At 40.9% G+C, this 25,510-nt stretch overlaps 1 protein-coding gene across 1 annotated transcript; it reads right to left on the minus strand.

Moving 5' to 3' along the window:
- On the minus strand, positions 1 to 25,412 carry GAA1 (glycosylphosphatidylinositol anchor attachment 1). Its single transcript, XM_037427564.2, has 11 exons — positions 24,902 to 25,412; positions 24,632 to 24,728; positions 24,089 to 24,248; positions 23,670 to 23,777; positions 23,360 to 23,556; positions 19,725 to 19,924; positions 19,240 to 19,393; positions 17,191 to 17,256; positions 6,765 to 6,955; positions 5,628 to 5,780; positions 1 to 448 (listed from the first exon to the last, which is right to left on the minus strand). Exons 1-11 carry the CDS (start codon positions 25,156 to 25,158, stop codon positions 190 to 192), a joined length of 1,842 nt encoding a protein of 613 aa, XP_037283461.2. The 5' UTR covers positions 25,159 to 25,412; the 3' UTR covers positions 1 to 189.
- Between the last annotated feature and the right edge of the window lie 98 nt (positions 25,413 to 25,510).

The following is a 25,510-nucleotide window of genomic DNA, read 5'->3' on the forward strand; positions in this document are numbered from 1 at the left end:
TAATCAAAAATTGCAATTTATTAAATGATACATTATATCATCCCAAAGGGGGCTATAGGACAAAGCCCCTACAGCCAGCCCTACATCTACGATCACGACAAATTATTTGAAGTGTCCTATGCGTGTCAAATGCGCACAAAACATCTTTTAAGAAAACTACGAATGCGTTAAGCACAATATAAGGACCAATCATGCCAACCACATCTGCAACCACACTGGTATAAGGCCTAAGCAAGCTATGACAAATGTCCAGTTGCCATAGAGAAGCCAGTCTTCCACTAAAAACATCACAAATTTCTTGTGGCCTAAGAACGAGTAAGATAAGTTGCCTTGCAAAGACCGAGGCTCCCAGCCATCAAGACTCATGGCTTGCGCAAATATTATAAGGAAGGTAAATACAAATGGATGAATCAAGAGCTGCAGGAGTCTGTGAAAGAAGATAATAGCCCTGAAATACAGAAACAAAAACATGTAAGAGTATGGAAATAATAAATTTAGATGAATGGGCAATACACAATTTTCGCTCTTGTACTTCATAGTACCTTTAATGCGGTAGGCTTACTATTAAACAAGAAGCAAGAGTCAAAGTCACTCAAAGACCGGTCACAGAATGTTCCCCTTCTGAGATTCTATGAAAAAGCTCAACTGTCCATCAAGCATTTTTTTCACAATTTAACCCTGTGCAGTTCAAAACATTTACCCACCTTCCGCCCATTCCTGTGAGAAAAAAAGTCAAAGCTGAAGTAAAAGCAGTTCACTTTCACATTCAAAGAAGATGCATAATGCAATGGGAAAACACACGTGTGAATCAACAATGAAACCACCTGTTGAGCAGTGACCGACCATGAGCCATTAAGGTCGTGCTGCATTTTTAAGAGGGACATAACAACAGTCCACAAAGGTTTAAAGAGCACTCCAAAAGCAGCTTTCAGAGTTATCATACTAAAGTCTTACTATTAAAAAGTTCTCTCAAAACTCTCCTACCCCAAGAATTTTTCTAATCGGTCTAGAAAAGCAGAGCTACTACATATGAAACAGCAGCTTTTTTGTTCACTGCCACAAGCACACTGTAAGCTACACATGGGGGAGAGGATTGAAAGGGGATATTACACCTTCCAAAAGCTATGTAACCAGGACTGATCTTCTTGAGCATTGCATCTTTTCTTTTTAACTGCATTGGCTGCTACTTCTGGTTCAGACGTGCACAGCCCCAGCACATGCAGGCACCTCCCTACTAGATACAGTGCCTAAACAACATGCCACATGACCTTTCAGATTAATCGGCCAACACACTGTTCATGAAATCAGCCAAGTGCTGTGCCCACATGCTGCACAGTTGGGACTACTGTTTGTATAGATCACTGTATAGATGTCAACATTGCAAAAAAGAGCAAGCAATTATTGGCTGTTTTTTACATAAAATAGTAAATCCCCTATTGCATGCAGTACAATCATTGTTAGAATGTATATCCATAGGAGCCTCGACTACAGATTGGCAACACTTTCTGATTATGTTTGAAAAGTGTTGCAGGTCCCATTAAAGGACCCCTGACAAAATTTTTGTTTTGACTTTTTTACTGTAATTTCAAGCCTGGTGTCTGGCAATGCCGAAATCGAATTGTAAATGCTCAAACGTATTGTCACGTGATTATAGATAAAACAGAATCTCTGTCCACAAGAGCACTGGGCATTGAGCTGAACCAATCAAAATAAACACAGGCTGATTGTCTATTCTTCTTCTTTGTCCTCTCTTCCTTTACACAATGGCACATAAACACACATACATGCTCAACCTCATACCATGCTTATGGCAGTATCACATATTTATTGGTAGTATCGGTAATTGTGACCAATTATAGCGTTGCTTCAAAATGCCCACCTAAAATTATAAGAAATCAGCACTCCACAGTGAGTGATCGCCCAGACCACATGCCCTCACGCTACAGTGACGCCGAACACACAGTTTTCCAATCAAGTGATTAACGTGCAGTGAAGAATGAAAGTATGTGGGTGCTTTGAGCATGTCCCCCTCAGGAAAAAGAAAAGCATTCCTGGTGTAAGCAGCCAAAACCATCTTGAAAGCAGACAAACAACAGAATGAGAGGGTCAAGTTACAATAGGCCTCATCAAGTGCCAGTCATAGTTTCCTGCGCGCCGTGTTAATGTTCTGAGACGTCGACAATACTCGCTTTTCCAGTGGAACATTACAAAGGACCTCTGTCTGTATCATGCTAGTGGCGATGTCATTGAGTGCTGAAAAGTCGGATGAGCCCTCATGCTCACTTACCAAATAAAACATTTTAAGCCAATGTTTGCTACTCATAATCAGTCAGAAGTGCCCATAATTGCAGGACTGTCAAACAACATCAGAACCTCGTGTTTCCAGATTTGGTTTCAGCAGTCCTTTAATCTTCTGATGGACAGCAGAAGGTACTTTCACTATCCTCAAAAGAACACCAAGACATAGTGGTAAAGTATATTGACAGAACATTCTTGCATGAATATGTTACACCGCGTTTAAATATTTGTCATGCACAAGCATTGTTTGGAGAGTGATGCAGAAAACTGAAGCAAAACGGTCAGCAATAATGCATTTTCCAAAAAAAGAAGGGGTGGTCTTTGGTGAGGCTCATCCCCCCTGGCCCCCAGCTCCCTTCACCCCGACAGGGACATACATACCATAATCTTTTGTAATCACATGTGTCAAAAATACTGTGAGAGAATGGTTAGGCCTACTCACACAAAAGAGTAACTACTACGACAGTGTAGATGCAATTAATTAGTTCTACTGTCTGTAATGTGCAGAATATACAGAAACATTAGCAAAGCATGAAGAGCAACGCCATCTGGCAGCCTTGTAGAGAACCAAGCTTTGTATTATGTAACTTAGCTATCTAGTATCACTGATGGAATCATGCACTGCATGACCACAAAAACTGCTCTTGGAACAACAGAACTAATAGCACCTTCACCGTGAAAAAAATTCTAAAGACAACGATGGCATAAGAATACGCATGAAAGGGGGGGGGGGGGGGGCACCCCTCACTAGTCACGTAAGAGGTGGTGCACAAAGTCTGCCCCATATATTGACTTAATAGTAAACAAAGAAAGCTTTGGATTCCCTCTAAAGGGGTCCAGAAACCCTTTTCCAAGTAATCATTGATTGACCTCAGTATCAAAACTAATTACCTCACGAATTTATCAACTTAAAAATTCTTTGAATCCATTAAGAATGAGGTGCAAGGGCTTGCTGCATGCTTTTAGCTCTTTCTCTGTTATTTCATTACGAAATGTGCAGTGGAAGCTACATAGAAAAGAATAACACAGGAAAAAGAAACAACATTATGTGTTCATCATGACAAGACGTCGAATTTAGGTACATGCCTATATTTTGTTTCTTACGTACTTATTGCCCCACTTTGATATACAAGCATGAATTAGAGGTTAAAAAGGGCTTTTATAGTGTTATCACAATGCCTATGAATGCTTATTTTTTATGTTAGTGGCTAAACATCGATAAGAGTCTATAAATGCCTATCTTCAAAATCGGCATTATATGAACATTATTAAACCTGGAATTCTGCTTCAAGTGCACTTTTAGGCCATTATTCGTGTCACTGGGTAACACTGACTGTTTGAAACTATTGGGAGTTCAACCTAGTCCTCTAGTTCAACCTTGGTTCAGCCAACTACCAGAAAACAACAAGGGACACACAGGCCAGCACATCCTGCCACGCTGACATGGCGTGAGTGGCTGGCAAAGACAAAACCACGGAGAGCTGTGGTGGGAAAGGAGAGTGAAGATTAAAAGAAAAACAAATTTAATGTACACGTGGCTCTTGACAGGTGAAAAGTTGACTCTACTTGGTAAGACCCGGCCAACACGAGGCATACTTCCTTTCTGGTCGTTTAGCGGTCTGGACATAGTATCTGCTCCTGTGCTGCCGTGCTGAGCCATACCGAAAAGAAAAAGACCTCAGGAGTGTGTTCATTCGACAGTGGAAACTTGGCGCACCATGCTAGAGAATAAAAGGAGTGAGTGTATTCTGCGAACCGTGCGGGAAGAACAATTGCACAGCTATGTTCAACTGTACACGGTTATAGTATGTATTATCATAAACGCTGAAATTGTTAGCTTTCCTGTCGTAGATACAGGTCACGCACAACTTTGTTTTAAATTTATTTGCACCATAAAAATTTATTATGCTTACATTCACGACATTCAAGGCCTAAAATGTGTTTTGCCTGCCTGTATTTGATGCTTGAAACATTTGCCTGCCCCTATTTGGTGAAGTGCTTTCTCAGTGCCTTAAATTCTGCCCTCTAGTCATTAACTTGAGCACACATCATGAAATGCGACTGTTCTCTCCCAGAGTGGTTTCAGAGCACACGTCATGAAATGCGACTGTTCTCTCCCAGAGTGGTTTCATGTACACTAGCGTCTCGACAGTGTAATTTTCACACATTACAGAGCACGGCACCCAGTATAGCAATAAGCTCATTTGGTCCAAAGATCACTCTTAGTTTATGTCAGCTATCAGCCAATAGCAGCACTCTGCTGTAGGACAAAAACTATGCTGTATGACATCCCACCGAAAAGAATGCACAGGTCTCTTTATGAAAAGACAGCGCCTGAGAAAGCGGCAATTTGCTTGTGAAGTCTGTTTGCCATGCATGACTGCAAGATTTGGCTGAGTTATTCAGAGCAGCATCTGCTTTCCACTATATGTGTTTTTTAACCAAGCACAGGCGATGGTTTAGAACCCCTCAAGGGTAAAAAGTCAGAGGGCCAGGATTTTAAAGGGGGGCTCTACATTTCCCTGTGTTCCCGAGTGTGTGGCATACGCACATTCAATGGGTGCCAAAAAATTTGGGGGAAGAAGCTTGAACCCCCTCCCCTTGATAAGCCACTGAAAGGTCTACTTTTCCTGTAAAATTTGTCTAAGTTGATAGCCAAACATACACGAGCCCCACTTTTTTCTTTGAGCAAACTGTGCACGAGTTTCCAGCAAGCAATAAAGGGCAGCTTGTCTCGTCTTTTTTTCTACCCGAAAAGTGTTTCCTGCTAGGCTCCACCAAGAACTTCTTCAATGGAAGTGATGTCAGAAGGACTCAGCAGTAGGTCACAAACAGAAATAGTAGTCGGAAAAGTTACCTTTGCTAAACCACCTGATCAGTAGAAAGGCTCTGTGGCATCCAAGTAGAAATGCCAGATACCTTGACTGCTACTCCATACACGCAAGCAAGTTTTTCAGTCTAAACGTAATCTATACACACTTTCTCTATGCCACTGCACTTCCCAATTTTAACAGGAACGGTGCCACAATCTTAGAGCAGTGCAAGGAAGTACTATGTCATGGCACAAGAATGCTGATCAGAGCTGCGAGAGCATCTCGGCATGGCAGCGGCTCCAACTTGGCGCAAAGCACTATTTCATTAACAGCCCAGCATCGTAACAAATTATTTTCCACATCAAATTAGCCTATGACATCGTATCATCTTTACTGCATGGTTTTAACATGCAGCAGCATTTTTTACATGTTTCCTATGGTCTACTTTCAATGTAACAAAAAGTGATTTAAAGACATATATAAGTAATGCATTATAATTTACATGGGCAAACCTACCTATTTTTCGTTCCACCAGTTGTAACCAAGACTGGTATAGCAATGATTGTGACAGCAGTGGCAAACGATATGTTTACCAAAGCCAGAGAGAACACCACTGTAGAAAATGAAAGCAGCAGGGCACATCTATGGGCAGCCTTTTTGGTGTCATCCCTGAAAGCAAATCAAGAGTGATCAATTGGTTGATTGATTATTTGATTGATTGATTGATTGATTATTTGATTGATTGATTGATTGATTGATTGATTGATTGATTGATTGATTGATTGATTGATTGATTGATTGATTGATTGATTAACTGACTGACTGATTGACTGACTGCTTTTAAAGAAATGTGGCTGCCATGGCAGAAAATTGAATACATGAGCTTATGACAAGGGGCAGAATATCATAGTTGCAGTGTATTTGAGCGGTTGAAAATACTAAATGCCATTCATTACGACAATATTATCTAAACCAAGTGCAGAAAATAATGCATTGTTTACAACCTATGGATAAAATGCATTCTTGTGCAAACTCATGGGGTTCCACTTGTCTTATTTTCATTTGAGAAAGTGAACGTTAAATAGCCAAAACGGGATACAGAAGTCTGAATGATGACAGATTTAGAGGTACACTAAGTGAAGACTAAGTGAAGTCTAGTTGTATTAGTAAACTGACCTTCTACAAAACAATAAAAAAAGCACTCTTACAATCAGATGAGGCTTTGTATATCAGGGGGAACATTGCCTTCAAGAGTAGCTTCACCAGCTTACCCTCAACACATCTTTATAACGCCTGTTCAGGCCCAGCCAACATTTCGAACTAGAAAATGGGATGGACAGTACTAAAACAAGCAACACTAAAATTAGCCAGTTTTAGGAATTCATACTGGTACACAACGACTCAAATACAATAAAATACTTCGAGGTTATCATTATCACACTGATTTAGTGGCGCTGGGATGGTGCAGCAAAATTTTAAAAATATCAGCATGGCCTTCACTTTCTCTTTTAACAAGTAGCCTCTTAGAACAAAAGTAAATGCTACATGGTTTTGAAACAATTGTAAATCTAAACAGATTTGATGATTCCCTTCAGTGTCCCATTAAAAATGTGAACATATGGCCACCGTAAGCTGGTGCCTGACTTTACAAACCTTGATCCCACAAACAATGGCAGAAAAAGTGAAAGGATCAATGCAGCCACATATCCAAAGTACAAGGACTCCTGGCTCGACAGCAGATAACGATGACCAAAATGATCAAAGTATGGAAATGCCATCATCAGCAAGAAACCAACAGTGTGCGAAACTGTCATGTGTGGCAAAGCTGACCAAGGTGATCCAGTCTGCAATCAGAAAAATAAATACACATACCCATTAAATGTTTGATAAATGACAGGAAAACTACAGAAACTGCCATATCAAATGTATTTTAATTAAGCATAATGTCAAACAAACCAGCACAAGTGGTGGACGACCCATGTCTAATTGGCATGTAGGAATGTAGAGTTTCTATAGATACATCAAATTGAGACATCCCAATTGAGACATTCGATGACATAGAGCCCAAATGCCCATGCAAGAGTAATATTACTGGCTGATAATTTAACAAGCAATACATTCTCTGCAGCTCACATAGTCGTTTATTAAGGGGGGATGGAGGGCGAAAACGTCTGAAAAATGTCATTTTTCAATTTTTATGGCAGAATATTCCAGCACTACTTACAAGTGCTTTCATGAAGTGGCAAGTTCGTACGCACATTGGAAAGCATTTGAAAATGGCCCAAAACATGCCTGATCCCCCTATTGCACCACGGCAACTCGACCTTTAAATGGCGTTTTCTCTGAAAACTACTTTTCCTGAGAAAAGGAACATTTTCTCTGTAAACACCGAAGCTATCAAATACAAAGTTTAGAGACTTATTTCAGAATTACAATGGCCTTTTCTGAAGCAAAAGTATGTTGTTGATTGACTGACTGACATTGGAGTTTAACGTCACACAACCACCATATGATTATGAGAGATGCCTTAGTGGAGGGCTCTGGAAATTTTGACCACGTGGGGTTCTTTGACGTGCACCCAAATCTGAGCACACAGGGCTACAGCATTTTCGCCTCCATAGAAAATGCAGCCGCCGCAGCCGGGATTCGATCCCGCAAAAAGTATGTTGTTGCCACCAAAACTCCATTTTTTACGAATGTTTTTCGTTAAGAAAATTCCTTAAAACTACAGTTACAAGACACTTATATTTTTAACTGAAAAACGGTCGTGCCTACAATTATTATTTTTGGTTCAAAAGGATACCCTAGGCACATATAATGACCAGAAAAGATTTCATCATTTTACATGCAAAATCTTTTTAACAAATGTTCCTTCAAAAGTAAAAACAGTCAAACAATTTATTTTTCATTATTTTTAGAATAGCTTTGTATTTTCTGAGCGAGTTCACAAAACATATAGTAAAATCCCAATTCAATCAACTTGCAAAATTTTGTAAAGTTTGAATTAAATATAAGAGAATGATGACGGGCAGCAGTAGTTTCACACCTGTCTGTGCTATCCATTCCCCCTTAAGGGGAGATGCGGGTCGAAAAATGCTAGTTCTTTTCAAAACTACCAACTTTTTATTTTTGCCTGTTTTGATAAGATTAGTACCTCTACTGTTATGAAAAAAATAATAAAGGTCGAGACCTAACTGGAAATGCTTTAAAATTGCATCTAAAGAGCCCAAGGTGCCTAATAAAGGTCGAATGTGTGCAGTCTTCGAGCACCTTGCCGCCAATAATGCGCCGCCGCTCGCCATTGCTGATCACATGAATCGAAGATTCGAGCCTCACTCTTCAAATACCAACAGTTTCTCTCGCTGATGCAGTGCAAGAAATTATAAAAAGAAGCACTCTTCTGCGTGTTTTTCGAGCGCCGCGACTGGCTTATCACATGGTACGAATCGGGGACCGCCATTGGCCGCTGTGCGCCTGTATGTGCTGTGAAACCTATTTGCGGGGTCCATGTCTTGTCGAGCAGTGCAGCTGAACAATGCTTTTCTAGTGTAATTATCTCCGTTATGAATGAAAAAAAGCATTGCTTGCAAGTGAAAGCCGTTGTGCGGCGCGCTCTGTAGGAATAGGCTACGGGCAGCTGGTCTGATTTGCAGCAGTTGTTGGCTTGCGAAAGCCAATGCATCAAAAGTCATTCACACCCGTCAGCCGGAAAGTTCTTGATGTGGCAATGGATGACGTCAGCGCCAATCTTGAGAGGTCGAAAGAGCTCGCAGTGAGAGAACTTAGCAGGGACGACATTGCCATAATGTACAACTGTATGGGGCACAAGCATGGCTGCAAAATGGCATGACACTAGACTTAGTTTGGATTTCGCAGTCCTGTCGAACTTCTTCCTAGCTTGTAGTTGGCACAAGGCTCTGCCAGATGGAGCAGAAGTTTGGCAAGCGTTTCATGGCCCTGTCTGCGAGCGAAATGTCTGTCAGGAGTCGGCTCGAAAAAGCAGAGAGAGACAAACTCATGGTGCTGGCGTATTTTAGTCGCAGTGGCCACTACAAGAAGGATTGTTCTCTTTGGTGTGCAAATTTAATCTGATTTAATGATATCTTTTATAAATAAAAACTCAATTTTAACTTTAATACTCGTTTTTCTCAAAACACAAATTTTGCCATTTTTTTCCAATGTGCCCCTCCTTTTTCGGGCACTTCTAGTGCTCGGATCTGCATGAAAGAAATTTTGCCCAAATTTTTTCCAAAGTATGACAAATGCAACTATCTAGTTTAAATTTGAATATTTTGTTGTATACTAAAAAAATCGTATGTATACCTTTACTAGGGTAGGTGAAATATGGACTTTTTACATCTATTATTTTTTATGCGTATTACATATTTTGTATATGCTTCCTAATTAGTTATTTGCACTCTACACTTTATTTGAAGCATTATGAGCTATGAATGGTAAAAAATTACAGACGTGTAGGGATGAAAAAAGGGGGGGCAAAAGGATTAAGGTTTTCGCTTTGTCATGTTGCAGGGCTAAAAGTGTGTAACTTGCAAGAAAACTAATTATATATATTTGAAATCAGCATAAAAGGTTCCATAAACAGCTCAAGTTTCATTGCTCTAGGATGAATATTTAAAAAAAGTGTCTTCGAGTAGCATCTTCCCTTAAGGTGTGCCTGAAGTACGAATTATTTTCACAAGCTATAGAGCTCAAACAACCTGTGTGGGATGGAAAACATGACTTTGAAATGGCAAATTTTGCTAATTTTTTAGGATGTGCAAAATCCAATGTGCCTGCATAACATTGGCTGACCTAGTACAGGCCATGAAGCGAGTGCCCTTGTATGAATGCAGCTCCCTAACTAAATTTAAGGTAGATCGCCACCTTCAAAAACCCAATTTTCTCAAAAAAATGAGTTTTTTAGAATTAAGATTTTTGCAATCCTTGACTATTCAAGAATATTTAGGAAGAAAAATTATGAAATTATCTCACGCCATTCGAAAATTATGATGCTTTTTCCAGCCCCCTTGGATGCACTCGAAACCGAAACTGAAGGCTTCTGATTGCGCAATGCCTACAATATCGTCATTAGTGTTTTTTGTTAGGTGTATTAAGTAATGCCAAGTTGCCTAGGTAAATTTTAAACCTTCTGGGACATGATGTTGTCGATTTATTTTAAATGTCTACTACACCTATACGGCTCTCTGCTGTTTAAGTTGCGCTTGTTTTAGCTCGGCTATCTGTGCTTTTAGGTACACTACCCTCCACATCTTGGACTTATTTGTGGCCTTTAGGAGAGAAAGTTATTGTACTCTGTGAAATATGGTGAAATATAGGACAAAAAAAAGCATAACTGCAAGTTATAAAATTAATATATCAAGCCTGAACCTGCTCAGACGCATGTGAATGAGTGTCAGCTGGAGACTCAACACGAGCTAGAAAAAAAAGGTATATGTTTCAGCTCACCCAAAAGAAGATTGTAACCCTTAAATGTATGTCCGAAGCAATGATCCTGGTAAGTTCCAAAGATATTGACCATTTTTCTATAATGTGAAGACTCGATTCAAATCTTTAAAGCCGTTTTTCTCAATACCTGAGTTCTTGCATCCTACACTTTGGAGAACAGTGATAATTCTCTTTTTAATGACTATTTTTGCATGAAACTTTTCATACTATTTCTTTGTATGTAGAACTACGCATTCAAGCAGAATTTTTGAAAATTTGTACGTTTTGTACAAATTGGCCAGTGTATGTTTTGTACACTGGCCAATTGTGTGAAAAATGACATTGCCAAATATCAACTTTTTCAGTCTTTTTGCTATAATGTGCCATAATTTAGAGATGTGGTGATCATTGAGGTTAAATGCACAGGGTCCTCACTACATAGATGCCAAGTCGGCATTTCAATTGCACCAATCATTTTGCAGTTATGATTGTTGGCACAATACGCATATTTTAGCATATTTTACTGTTATAATTTATATTTCAATTTTTAGCAGTTTCATTATTGTAAACCTCACGTTTACCTATGCCCTATGAATAAAACCATAATTATAACTTTTGGACGGAAGCTGTAAAACTTTAGAAGGTGGTGGTGCTACTAAGACATGAATATATACAGGATTCCACTTCCAAGAAGCAAGCAGAGTGACATAGTAAGCTTCTGTTTAGCCATAGCTGCACTTTTCCTGAGTACATCGTTAACTTATAAAGTATAAAGCTAAATAATGCAAATCGTAGTATCTCTTCATGGCAGTACTGTCACAGTCAGTGTACAAAGTAAAAAAATTATCAATGCATCTTAATGAGCATACACAGAGACAGCTCGTAAGTTGTACCAATGAGCTATATGCACTGGTCAGTTCAGTTTATGGTAGTATGTAAGAGGATTGCACCAAGAGTAAGGTTCCCACATTTTTAAAAATAGAAAACATTTGTTTACTGTTGTTAATTTATACATCATTAAAAAGCTTACATTTTTGTTCATTTTTCAACATTATCTCCTATTTTTATGACATAATTTTTAAGAAGGTGCTCCAGCTTTTGCATTCCTAGGGCGAAGAAGTCTCCCGCCAACTCGTTGAGGAAGCATGCGACCTCTGCTCGGACTTACCGTCGCTCTTGAAGCATTTGTAACCGATATATTCTTTTACCTTTGGGGAAGAGGTGATAATCGCTGGGGGCTGAACCCGGGCTGTAAGGAGGATGGAGCATAACAGTCCACCCAAATTTTTCAACAGCTTCTGTGTTTGACGAGTGACCCTAGGTCAAGCGATGTCATGCAGAAGCACTGCTTCCTCGTTCAGTGGTCCTGTCCAGCGAATCTGGATTGCTCGCAGCAGTTTGGTCAATGTTTCACAATATCTGTCTGAGTTTATTATCATCCCAGGTTTTCATAAACCTGATGAGTAGTTTGCCCTTCCGATCCTAAAACACAGCCGCCATAACCTATCCTACCGAGTGCGTTTGCATTTCTCTGGTGGCAGTGAACCAGAGTGATGCCACTGACGAGACTATTGTTTAGTTTCAAGGATGTAATGAAACACCCACGTTTCATCTCCCGTGATGAAAGAGTCCAAACACTCCTTCTTACCTGCCCCCTCACATCGTCGAAGAAAGTTGCAAGCGCAATCAAAACGTTCATCTTTGTGTCTGTCAGTCAGCCTCTCGGGAACCCAGTGAGCACACATCTTACGACAACCCAAGGTTTCTGTGTAAGTTTTTTCAATTAGGTCGCAGGAAGCTTCACAAATGTGTGCAACACGTTCACGGACAGCGACCCTCCGACCTTTCAGCAGCTCATTATTGATCTTCAGGACAATCGCATCTGAAACCGGCAATCTTTCATTCTCTTCTTCAATGTGAACTCCGCACGACCCTCAGCAAAAGCCCTTCACCATTCGCAGAAGTGCTGAACAAACATGCTGCACTTTCCACCACAAACCTCAGTCAGCTGCCCATGAATTTCTCCTGGGAGAAAATGTACTGCTTAAACCACTCACATGGCAGGAGTGGCGATCAACACTTCCATGTCTGATGACTGCCAGGCAAACACTGGGCGACGTAGCAAATCACGGATGGGCGGGCTCAAGAGAAGGAAAATCAATGCACACGGCACTGTTGTCGGATTTAGCCTAGAACCTTCCCTCAAAACTGTAGCTCATTAGGAATGTTACTTTTCGTACAACCTTGTAAATAACAATTAAACTTCAGAGTCGTCCTAATCCTCATTTCATATCTGGCTGAAGAAGTAAAAAAATAAATCAAGTTTGGAAAAACAACGGGCAAAAGTAGTAACAAAGTTTAAATTCCACATGCATGAGCATGCTATAATTCATTCATTGGACGCTGCGGACCCTAGATGCACACAGGCAGGGTAGGGAAAAATATTTTTAAAAACTTATAAAATGCATGTACTAACACCATTGGCAGTAGGGTAAGCAAAATAAGGAACACATATATCTCAAAAAGATTACTCAATGTGCGTGTTAGGTGCATATTTTAGTCTGTTCCATTCTGTAACTGTACAAGAAGTATTTTTAAATGCATTGGTTCTGGCATAGGTTTGGCATGTCATGTTAGTTAAGTTGCTAGCAGGAAAGGGTGTTAGCTTTTCTAAACATGACTTAACATAGACACAGCATCGTTGTGACCTCCTAATGAGCACCCCATAAATATTAAGCCCAATATTTTAATAAAGTGCACTAAAGTTAGTACTCTCTTGTGTGTGTGTATTCTAACATTGTCCATGTTTGTTAATGTACTGCTGGTTAAATGCTGGTTAAACACTAAGAATTCATTTTCTTATAAATTGCTAAATTTGTTTTAAGAACTTCCTTCAATTCTCCTAATAAATTAAGCATGCCATTTTGCTGAAAGTAAGAACATTATAAGAACATTATAATGAGGGTTGACTATATTTAGAAATTTCTGGCTTTTCTGAGGCAACAAATAAACAGATTAAAAAAAATAGTGTTTGCTTCTTTGGTTCTAAAGGAACAGGAATTACGCATGGCTGAAAAAAATTGCCTGAGATGCAACCACTTTGAAAAGGTCTGTTGGTGAAAAAAAGTGTGGCCCATACATGAGTACATATGGTGCTTGCCTTGCCAATAATTTATCTGGGTATTAGATTAGACTAAAAGAAAACGTGGCTGATCTCCCTATATATAGGAATCTGTATAACACGAAAATGAAACGTGTCTTTACAGAGGTAGTTTAGCTTTTATTGTGCATTGTTTCAGCAACAGCAACAAATTGCAAAGTCATGTTTGGAACATCAAGCAGCTCGATACTTGTAGCACACACCTCAAGCAGAAAGCATGCATGAAATTAGCATACACAGTACGAGCGCGAACTAACAACTGTCATGCAGCAGCGAGCTTTTTTCTAAATGCAGCCGTGGCCGCTTGCGAAGTGACCTTCATCCTCTCCTGAATTACGAATCTGATATGCGCGAGCGCATGAGAGACCACGCTCTGTGGGACCGTGGCGGAGGCACTTCGTGAAGGCAGCGACCTCGAAAGCACGTCGAACGCAAGACCATCACACCATCTTGCCACTGATAAAAACGCGCTAAAATTTTGAAGCCCTGACGACTGCCAAACGGTGTGTGGTATACATAAATGGCTTGCCGTTAGCTCGCCAGATGTTAGCCCACACTATGTGGAGTAGTGGTTAGCACCACGCGCTGAGAATGGAAAAGTTGCTGGTTCGATTTCGTGTGACAGATGTTTGCCTTCTGATTTTTTCTTTGCAATTTCTTAGTATATATTTTTCAACACCACTTCAGTGGTGGAAGTACGTCAGCAGAGCCGGGGTGAGCCCCGGCATAAAACACTTTCGTGTTAAAAAAAATGAGTGACCCCTCTGTCATAGCAATTGGTACAGCACGAAAGTGAAAACTGCCTTCACAAAAGTAGTGCTCATTGTGTAGTTATTATGAGACTTGGTATATCTATTGGTGTTTGGCAGTTATAGCATTGCTTGACGTTTATGCACTCACGTTGACGCCTAGCAGCACATCCTTATCGTGATGGCTAACATCTACAATTATAATTTAACCATTGTGGTAGCTATAGGCGCGCACAGGTTTCCCATTTGAAGGGGGGGTGAAGGTTCTTTACAGCATCCCCCCTCCTTATGAAAGAGAGGGGAGGGCGCTGCGACAAACCTTCACCTTTTGCAATCTGAAGAGCACAACGATCTTTTGCATATTAGCAAAGTACAATTCACAATCCTGAAAACACCACTCTTACTGCGACATGACACTTGATAAGCGACAAAACGTGCGAAAAAAATGCAAGTGGAGGCGCCACCTTGAGATTCCCCCCCCAAAACACCATGACGTCATAGATTTCGGAGCCATCTGCTGGGTTCTATGTAGCTTCTAATCGATACAAAATAAGGACATTGTCATCTGTGGGCACCAAAGATCTAGCATACAAAGTTTCAGAAAATTCCATCGAGCCAATGTCACGTGAATACCAAAAATAGATTTTGAAATTTCCGACGTACCACGCAGAGATTTTGGCAATTTAAAAATAAGACTTTAACCTTGATTTTCCGCGCTAAATGAGCTTATAATAGTGAAACATATGGCATTAGAGTTCTCAGGGTACAGTTTACCTATTTAAACAAGTCATTTTTTTCTCTTCAGTGTCCCTTTAAGTCAATGTAGGGCGGACTTTGCGCCTCCCATCCTTAGCTGACTAGAAGGAGAAGGAGTGGTTGCCCTCTGCCTCCCCGTGCGTATGCCAATAGTGGCAGCTGAAGTTGTTAACCTATACCTCGATGTAGCGTGTTGTGAATTCCACGCAAACATGGCATCAATGAGCACATAATAACTGCTGGTACTTGATATATACACTTCTTCAAAGCGCCATGAAATATGGAGAAAAATAGCACGATGTGCAATTCCGAGTAATAGGGTAACCTATGCCTGTGTTTCTGCATACACTACCACACTGAACCTCAGCAATATGGGAGGCAGAAATTCATAACCTCAGCCGCGAATGCGTGCAGGCGTTCCACATCCTGCTGACTTCTGTCTCACTCCTCCAAGCACGACAGTCACCCATTGTCATCATTGCCTTTCTGCAGCCCTTACTGCAGCAGTTTTATAAAACACAGTTGGCGCATCTAGAAGCTGTACTGCTCCAACAATGAGCCATCACATGCAAACACGAAACAAAAGGCAAAGAACATTACTGCATCCAGGGTGACTCCCTAATGCTAGTGCAACCAGCGTTGTTTTGCTGTTATCGAAACACTTAAACCATGGCTTCCGAGATTGCGAGCCAGTATTCAGACACCATGCTTTCACTGTGTTTTTAACGAATCGTTCTCTGTCAGCACTAGTAAGTGTCAAGCCACATTACTTCTAGTCACCGCTCACAGATGGCGGCACCCCACTAATTATCAAGAGAGAGCAGTGAGCAAGAGAATGTGTAAGAGATGTAAAGCACGTTTGTATGAATCCTTGCATCTGTCTCGATAGCTGTTAGTACAGCACCAGGTACTTATCATCATGGGCCGAGGAGTCGGAGGTTCAATTCCCAATGAGAAAAGTCTTTCTTATCGTTTTTTTTTTTCTTTGTCATTTGGTGACATACATTTTATCAACATCATATCTGTGACTGAAATACTACGTCACTAAAATCTTGGTGGACCCCAGAAAACGATAATGAAAGCAATTTGGATTTTTCTGCTACTGATGTCAGCCTAAGTTAGGTAGGTCAATGATACTGGGAAAAATCCTTCACTCTACAACACTACCAAAAATGCAGAAAACATTTGTTTCGACTCCCTGAAACAAGCTCCTGATAGCGTTCTTTCAACATTATTTTATGTTTTAGCAACAATATCTTTCCCAGCAAGAGAAATCCACCATGATAGCATAAAACAGCGCAATACAACAAAGATCAAGCACGACCAGTGCTGGCCCTGTTTGGTCTTCATTGCATTGGGCTGTTTCCTGCAATGATTGCGTATCAAGTTGATACGTCTTTAGTGAACAACCACTGGTTTTCTCACACTCAATAAGCATGTTCCACCAGCTTTTTTTCTGAAGGCAAGCTCTCCCTACGAAACTTCAATTGGAGCTGGACCCTCTTTGAGCTGAATGCGGGCACTACAAGTAAAGAATGTAATTTACACCTACTTTGTTAAAACAATAAGAGACTGGGCCATTAGCCAAGCTTATGGGAAAAGGGGACACAAACTGACCCCACACATTTTACTCAGTAAAAGCTTCACCCATTAGGAAGCATTTGTACAATTTGAGTGACGTTTTGGAATGCTTTATATTTAAAATTATCAAGAGCAGACAAGTATAAATGAAATAAAAATTCAGTTTTGGAGATTGTGAATTGCTTGTAGACGAATTCCACTGTCAATGGAGTGCCACACAATGAAAAGCCATTGTTCAAAACTGTCAAACATTATACTAAGACATTTTAAGGAAAGATTGAAAGAAATGTTAAAACTTACATGTTCAAAAATTATTTTGATTTGTTTTGCTCAATAGCTGTCCAGCATATAAGCATTCACTTTCAGGTAAATGGGCATAAACAGTTACCTTTTGATTAGTAGTCTTGCCAGTGCTCTTAGGATCACCACTCAAAGACAAGAATAGTACTCCTGCCTGAAGAAATAAAAATAGATGTGTATGTTATGAGAGTCAACATTAACGCAGCCAAATCATATTCAGTCTTTTGTTTTATAATGTAAAAATACAAGTGAATTCCCTGCAAAGCAGTAAAGTATCCCCAGTCACACTGGATTTCTAATTAATACTGAAACAGATACACTACCAATGTCATCCTGTCACTTGGAGCTTCCATTTTGTTTGTGTCACATTAAAGCCTATGCAGTTCTGCTCCTAGCCAAGATTACAACTCGTTCTTTTTTGGAGTTTGTACATCATCCTCAATATAAAGAGCTAATAAATAGCTTAGTGATAACAGCAGTTCTCCTGCCTTTCTGCCCCCAAATAGCCTGAATTAAAGGGACAAGCTGGGCAAGTTGGCAGTAGTTGAACATACCCTGCTATATGGGCAGGTCAAGCCGGATGATGGAGTACAAGAAATGAACACACACCAAAATGACCGTTTAACGAGAAATGCACATTAACAAAGGGGGAAGCTGAAGCTACTTCCTGCTGTTATCTTCCAATGGCATCTATGTGGGCTTCATCAAGTATGAAGTCCCATAATAACTTGAAAAAGAACCATCAATCTGCAACAGAAGTGTACATCGCTTGCTTGAACATCAAACAAGCACTGCCTCAACGCTTGAATTCACCTAAGGCAGAAGCAGGACACTAAGGCTTCCATATAAAAACTCATGCAGAATCTCCTCTGGGAGTTAGCTAAGTGATATGTTAATTGTGTGTGTAGAAAACTCTATGGTTGTAGCCTTCCCTACCCCATTCTTGCCAGGCACCATCCCCAAAGCATCAGTCATTTTTTTTCTAGCATTCATCAGTATCCCGATCAGCCCCAGTAAAAGCACATACCACAAGAAACAAAATGCATAGCTAACTAGCCACTGTGACGAAGGGCTGGAAAAAAATTTTTTGCTGACACACCTCTGTGCAAGCCTGCAACCCATCTGTGCAACCCATCCTCCTCAATAGCCTGCTATTGAGGGGGATGGATTGTGGAAATGTTTTGGGCATTGCTGGTTCGAAAGCCTCATGGACCATCTACTGCCTCCCCATGCTGGAAGTAAAGGTTCACGTGGCATCGGGGAAAGTGCCATTTAGCCTGGTATGTGATTAAGTATGCGTATGCGTGTTTAGTCAGACATGGGGGGCAAGGGAGATAAGGTATATATGTGTACATATAATGCTGACCATAAGAAAATGAGGGCCAGACCCCCACTTAAATTTTGGTGGAGAGACTTAGCCCTTTCCCCACTTCCTCCAACTCTACTCCTTTCTTTAATATGAACTGTTTGCTGTTGGGCTATTACTCTGATGACGCAGGAATTGTTCCACATGGACCACTGACTAGGCACGAAAAAAAATAAAGTGTTTATAGAACCAATACACATTCTGTCCCAAGCTGACATCATGTTTTCAATAAGAATTCATTGGTGCATATCCCTATCCACGGTCACATGTCAGTACCAAATTGGCTGTACATAGTGCCCTAAATTGCCAACAGGTGCGCAACAGCAAATTTCAATTCAGGATAAACGATGTACTCAGACAAATTTTAAGTAATTTGTAATATTTATAAACCTACCTTATAGTTTGGTCCTAATGAGTTCTGGTGAGTGGCTTTGGCTGGTCCTTACAGCTTTAAGAAATTACTCTATTCAGAATGCATGACCACCACAAGTTGACCTTTGTTAACTCAGCAGTGGCTGTTCCTTTCACATTTTGAGTTCAGAAATCCCATTTACCGAGGTTCAATAGCCTCCAAAAACATCTGTGCTTCTAAGCACACTAAATAAATGTTTAGGTAATCTTCTATAGTTATACAATAACGTCAAGGTTAAATTAAAAAAAAGAACTCTAAAGGCTTTCCCAGCAAAGAAATGTTCTGAAAATTTACAAGCCAACAAGACGTGAATCAAGATGAGTAGTGCACACTCCGCTACTATCGCTTTAATAACATACCTTTAGTAAAGCTGGAAGGCCAATCAAAGCAAATGCAGGACTATACAATCCAATGGAAACATATCTTCTTGTAGATGGCAGCAAGTAGAAGAAGAATGACTGGTGAAATCGCTCTAGCAAGTTGTTCAAGCTAGAATAAACGCCTTCAAGAACTCTGTAAAATGAAGCCATAAAATTTGATGAGTACCTTTCGTGTAGGAGTTCACAGTACAATACGAGGAAGATATTAGTTTGAAAATATAGAAACGAAATTCAATCAATAGCTTAATTAAAAACTCAAGCTATATAAAAAAGACGTCATTTGTAGCAAATTAATTCAACACAGACTTTCTTTTAGACTCTTGGAAGACCAGGAATTGAACATAAGAGACTTGAAACACAAACACAGTTAAACAAATTTGAAACATTTACCCTTATTCTTCACAACCCTAAAACATGTACTCAATAAAGAACACACATGCAAAATAAAAAAGAAGAAAATTCACCTGCCAACCTCTTCAAGTCCAACACTAACAGAGGCCACTCCATCGGCATGACCTTCCAAAGTTAGAGCTTGAATGGCATACCGATGAAATAGTCCATGCCCCCCATTCGGCTGACCAGTTGCTTGAGCAGCCATCATAGCTGTCATTGTTTTAAATGACTGCATCCACCCTTCAAAAGGTTTCATGTCGTAGGGAGACACCTGCAACAACCACAATAGCTATTATGTAAACAGTTGATAAAGTAGTGGAGTAAATACTGCAAAATAGCAGTAAACAAGATGGCTTGCACTTTAACCTCTTCTGGCACAAAAGATGGTTGTCCTTCCTATAGGCAACTCGTACAAAATATGCGTTACAAGTCTTACTTGTACAGGCTTTCTTTCACCTATTGAGGCCTAGAACCAGACATCTTACCATTTTTGTGCACATCATAGGAAAACTTGAGTTCCCTAGAGTTCCCCATCAAGTGGCCCTAGCGTCCTAAAAGAACTAATCTTTTAGGGCATCATTGGCAGACACACAGCAAATGCCTGTCTCCTCAGGGCTATAAGAACAATGCTGCAAAATGAGGTGGCTGCAGGGACAACTGACTTTATTCAAGGCTGGAACCATAGATGATTTTGATCATTCCTCAACTCATCAAAAACAAAAAAGTCTAGCAAGCTGTATGCATAGCAGAAACTTGGTGATTACAATTACAACAATATTTACAGCCTCTGGTAGTACCATCTGGGCACCACATTCACACGTATTTGTATTGACCCCTTCCTCCTGCCCTGCGCGTGTGAGCTTTCAGGGCGGCAACAAATGAAATAAAGTAAAATGTCTGGTTGTGGGAAAACAATGATTCTATGGAGTGAGCGACAGTGCAGAGGATAGGCCCAAGTAATCAGTACTGCCATTTTAGTGAGTTTCTCATCAAACAGCCTTTGAAGAATAACACAACTCAGAAAAATGACCATTTCCACTTCTTCCATAAGCCTTTTACTGAGGCTTTTGTAATTAGTCTCTGCAACACAACAGGTCCCAAGCTAAGTACTAAGTCTTGCCTGTCTCACGTTCCTTCCCCGTCCCTCGTGTTTTTCCACAGATTATTGTCTCAATGAATTACAAACTCGTACGGCGCTTCATTTTCTAAGCTAAGTTTATTGTAAAGTGGGCTAATACTTGCATTTTTCTGACATATTCATGAGAAGACTTAAGCTAAGAAACATTAAAGCCTTCAAAACATTACCTTTCAACCCCAAGTTGTTTCCTCAAGCAGGAACAAAATTTTGCTCACATTGACAACACTACCCATAAATGCATGCATGCTCATCTAACAGAATCACCAATATACCTGTTTCATTCTAACCATTGCAGTAGGCTGAAAAAGTACAAATAAATACCACAGCTATTGTATGCCAACTTCAAAAGGCAAAACTAGTCAAACTAGCCAGTTTATTAATAAATTTTGCATATTTTGTAATGTGTTGCCTGTATAAATTCTCTTCACTCAACAGCCACTGTATAAGATATGTGTAGCAGTATATGGTGATTGGCTTAGTGTTTGCATTGTTTTACTATGATTAAGAATGATATACAGATGAACATATTTTAGTGTATCAACATATTAAGATTATGTACATGAATTGCTTCATCTTTCCTTCCCCCATCTATCTGATTTTGAGTCATGGAGAGTGGTTCCTTTTGTGGTGATGAGTCCCCGTTATGTTAGATTTGGACCCAACTTGGGGCAAAGAAGCTTTTTGTTACCACATGTACCTTGCATTGCATCTAGACTATGTTTCCACTAGTGCATGTTGGGGCCAAAGGGGCTTTTTGACTTCACATGGAATTTTTCGATCACTTAGCCAAAAAAAATAAAAAATTGGCCCCGTATTTGCATCTTTATCTGCAAATGTCGTCGAAAAACGATAGTCTTATGTGTGGAGAGAGTGAACAAAATATTTATTTCATGTTCTACGCAAGAAAATCGGTGATTGGTATTCTGGAGGCGCTGCGTTAGAGTGCCTCGAGCGTGCAACGGAGGTGAACGGGCGCATCAAGTCACGTCACACGTGAGACATGAGCGCTATCTGGCAGTTTTCTTGGAAAACGAAGCGCGTGGCTCTGAGATGGGCGTGCGCGCCCGTCTCAGAGGTGATAAGGAGTAAAACGCAAGGCGACGGGTAGGTGCCACCACCGTGTCGTCTTAGCAAAGCGCTAGAAACACTCGCCTTTTTGTGCAAGCGTTGCATGGTCAGGGCTGCATGATAAGCGCTACGGTCCTTAGAATTACTTACGTATGCATTTTCTAGTGAAGGACGCCCATACAGAATATATACGTGTTGTTATAGTGCCTCAGATATGCGCAATAACTTATTTTTAATTGACAATCGCACAAGTATGAATGCTGAATCTTGAGCAACATTGGTGGACGCTACGGATGGGGTCGGCCGTTTGGGATATCGGCTGGTGCAGCTTAAAGTACGTGGGACCGTTAAGAGAGGACAAACAGACAAATGTACAGGCAGACAGACCAAAATTTTTGCGTCGAAGATCCCCAAGAAAGACTATCGTCTTTATAAGAGGATGACCTTAGTTCCAGGTCTGGCGGTCCCATGATGCCAATTTCCGACAGGGTGGGTGCCCTCCCAAGCGATTATGAACTTGTAAGCTTGTACCTATTTATCCAGTAGGTGCCTGGCGACAGCAATTCTCTGCCTCCCAAAGCAATGGCAGATGCTCAGCTATTTCAGCAAGGCTGTCGTGGATTAAGGTACGTCCAGGTGTTTTTTTAGAACCTTATGGGGCTATCTTTCGAGGCGAGTACCCAGAAACAACCTAGCGTTAGGTAGATGTACCTGTCTACCCATTGGAAAAAAACGCTGGGTTCGGCACTGGGAATTCACTGGTTTTTCCCAATGGGTAGAGGAGTACACCAACCTGGCGCTCTGTTTTTTCTGGGTACTCACCTCAAAAGGTGCTGCAGCCAGACACCGACTGGGAACCCACCGGTTTTTCCCAATGGTAGAGCACTACACCGACCTGGCACTCATTTTTTTCAGGGTACTGACCTCGAAAGATAGCCCCATAAGGATCTGCAAAGGCCCCTGGGCGTACCTTAACCCACCACAGACATGGTGGAATGCCTAAGCATCCGCCGTTGCTGTAGGAGGCAGAGAATTGCTGCCGCCAGGCACCTACTGGATGAATAGATACAAGCACACCTTTGGCCTAGTGCTCGGCAGAATGAAGTTCATAGTTGCTTGGAGGGGCAACCCACCCTATGGGAAATTGGCGGCATGGGACCGTCAGACCTTAAATTAAGGTCATCCTTTATTTTAACTCTTATGCCATTCAAGCTCTATGCATTAAAAATAACTTGAAAGATATTTACAACGTTAGTCCCTGTGCTTGCAGTCACACTCTCCAGATAAATATGCAAGATCTCTTTTATTACGTTTGAAGCTGTTGTGCGCATTATTGTATGATACACCATGTGGTAAGGATTCAAGACTAATACAGTTTACAGCTTTACAGCAAAATAAAAAGCTCAAGGTATGTTTGTATGAAATTACTTTGATAATCAATATTCATAAAAGCAGGAAATTGTTTTAATCTATCAACCAGTATGTCAGAGAATTCCTTACTTGGTCATGAAATGTTGTGTGTACCGACTCTCGAAGACACAGCTCTATTACCAAGTTGAACAAATCCAGGTTTGGTAGTTGGCCATTTAGCCCTACCAGCTTCAAGTCAAGCCGTCTGATGCGACTACTATGGAGTTCCAAGTTGATGGCAGCTTGAATGGGGCCACTTCTAGCCTTTAGTATGCCAGGGTCAATCACTGAGAAAAAAAAAATTTAAAAAAAAGCATTAAATTTCCCTTGTACATATACACCTCCAAATGATTAACCGACCAAGCAGTACAAAGAGCATGGCAAGGCTTGTCATACGCACCTCCAGGTGCAGTGCGAATGTCATGGTAAGCGTCCAGCCACGCTTGAAATCCAACCAACTCGTGTTCAGTGATGAGAAATATTACATCTTTAGCCCATGACACCTGAGCTGAAAGAGAAAGGCACTTAATGAAATGGGCCCGCTTTTAAACTGCCGTTGATGCATAGGAAGAAGTACAGTAGACTCTCAGTAAACATAAATCTGTCAAACGAAACTGCTGCTTAAATAGAACAAATGCATCTTACAAAATTGGTTTCATTCTTGCACCCTGGTCATCTCTCAGTAAACAGAACTCCTGGTAAATGAAACACATTTTTCAGGTCCCTTCAGGTTTCGTCTAATGAGAGTCTACTGTAGTAGTAAAATGAAGATCTGCACAGCACTTAATAGATGTATAAATGTTAATTATAGTTTATCACCTCTGAAATACTTGGCAAGAGCCACCATGAGTGCGATTCCAGGAAGTGTGGATCCATGAAGGTTGTCCTCCATGCGGTATGGTGAAGATAACACAACAGCCTCTGTGCCAGCACCTCGAGGAGCCCGCAGGATAGCATACACGTTTTCTCCACTGTGTGTCTGCACCGAATTCACAAATGGCACAGCTTAAGCACTGCAGAAAAGGGCAATTGTAGTGTATACAACCAGCCAAAGTGCTATTGTTAGTGATATTCTTTAGCACCATTAGTACATGCTGCTTTTTGCCCACAGAAAGCACAGCCAAATACTCTTAAAAATTTCCATGCTTTTAAATTGTACTTCTACATCAACCGTTGTTCTCTAACAAGCTGAAGCATAGAAGAGAACATATTGAATAGAAAACTACAAGTGTATCACCCTTGTAGCCTTACAGGCATGCAATTATTTGGCAAAGTAGTTAACTGTGTATTAGTGAACTATATATTAGCCCCAACATCTACTAGTATTGTAGAAATACAACGTATGTCACAGATAATACGTACGGGTTTCGATCCCAAGGGGTAGTGAAGGCTGAAATTGTGCCGGTACACATCAAGCCCTAGTTGACGAAACTGAGCAAGCAGCCAAGGCAAAGGCAAGCTGAAAGAGCACATACTCGTTTGAGCATAAAGTTCGCAGCCTTCCGGGGAGACTTCACTTTGCTTGCAACAACAAAAAAAGACTTTTCCTTTTCATTCAATGCCGCGTTAAAAATAAATGGCAATATGGAAAACCGTTGAGTTCGGAGTACAAGCGCACAAAATGCTCTTTACCTAGCGTGGCTTTTCGCCTCTTCTTTCAGGCTTTCCAATGTGTCCTTAGCGAATGTACCGAGGTTGAACCTCCTGTTCACAAGGCCAGGCAGGAGAGCATTCTCGGAGAAATACGTCTTGTTGTTGCACTCTTCCCAGGCTAGAATCGCGAAGGCGATCAGCCCGGCTACGTACACCAATGCACACAAACGGTTGCAATTCTTCTGAACCACCAAAACAACTTTGTTGTTTTGAGAAGTGTTCATGAGCACACCCATGTTTTCTCCCTGTCAGTAGCTGAAGTTTCTACGCCACAAGCTTGAGGAACCGGTGTGCTAGCGGTGTGCTGGAAACAGCCTCCTAGCTCGACACCGGAATGAACGATGCGCTGAACGGTTCATAGCATAGAAAAATTGGTCAATGCCTCTGATGCGTCCACGCACTTTCACGAGCAGGGCGCATGATTCCGAATCAAAAGTGACGCGAAACGAAGATGTATTCAACACGCTAAATCGACAAACGCCCCGCTAAAGAGTCCGCGACGGCGTGAAACGTCTGCACCTGCGATAAAATATAAACTAGAAATCCGATTGCCGTCTGCAGCCCCATCAGCCGGCTTCAACCGAAACT

This window comes from Rhipicephalus microplus, chromosome X, assembly GCF_043290135.1.
Source record: "Rhipicephalus microplus isolate Deutch F79 chromosome X, USDA_Rmic, whole genome shotgun sequence".
NCBI lineage: Eukaryota > Metazoa > Arthropoda > Arachnida > Ixodida > Ixodidae > Rhipicephalus > Rhipicephalus microplus.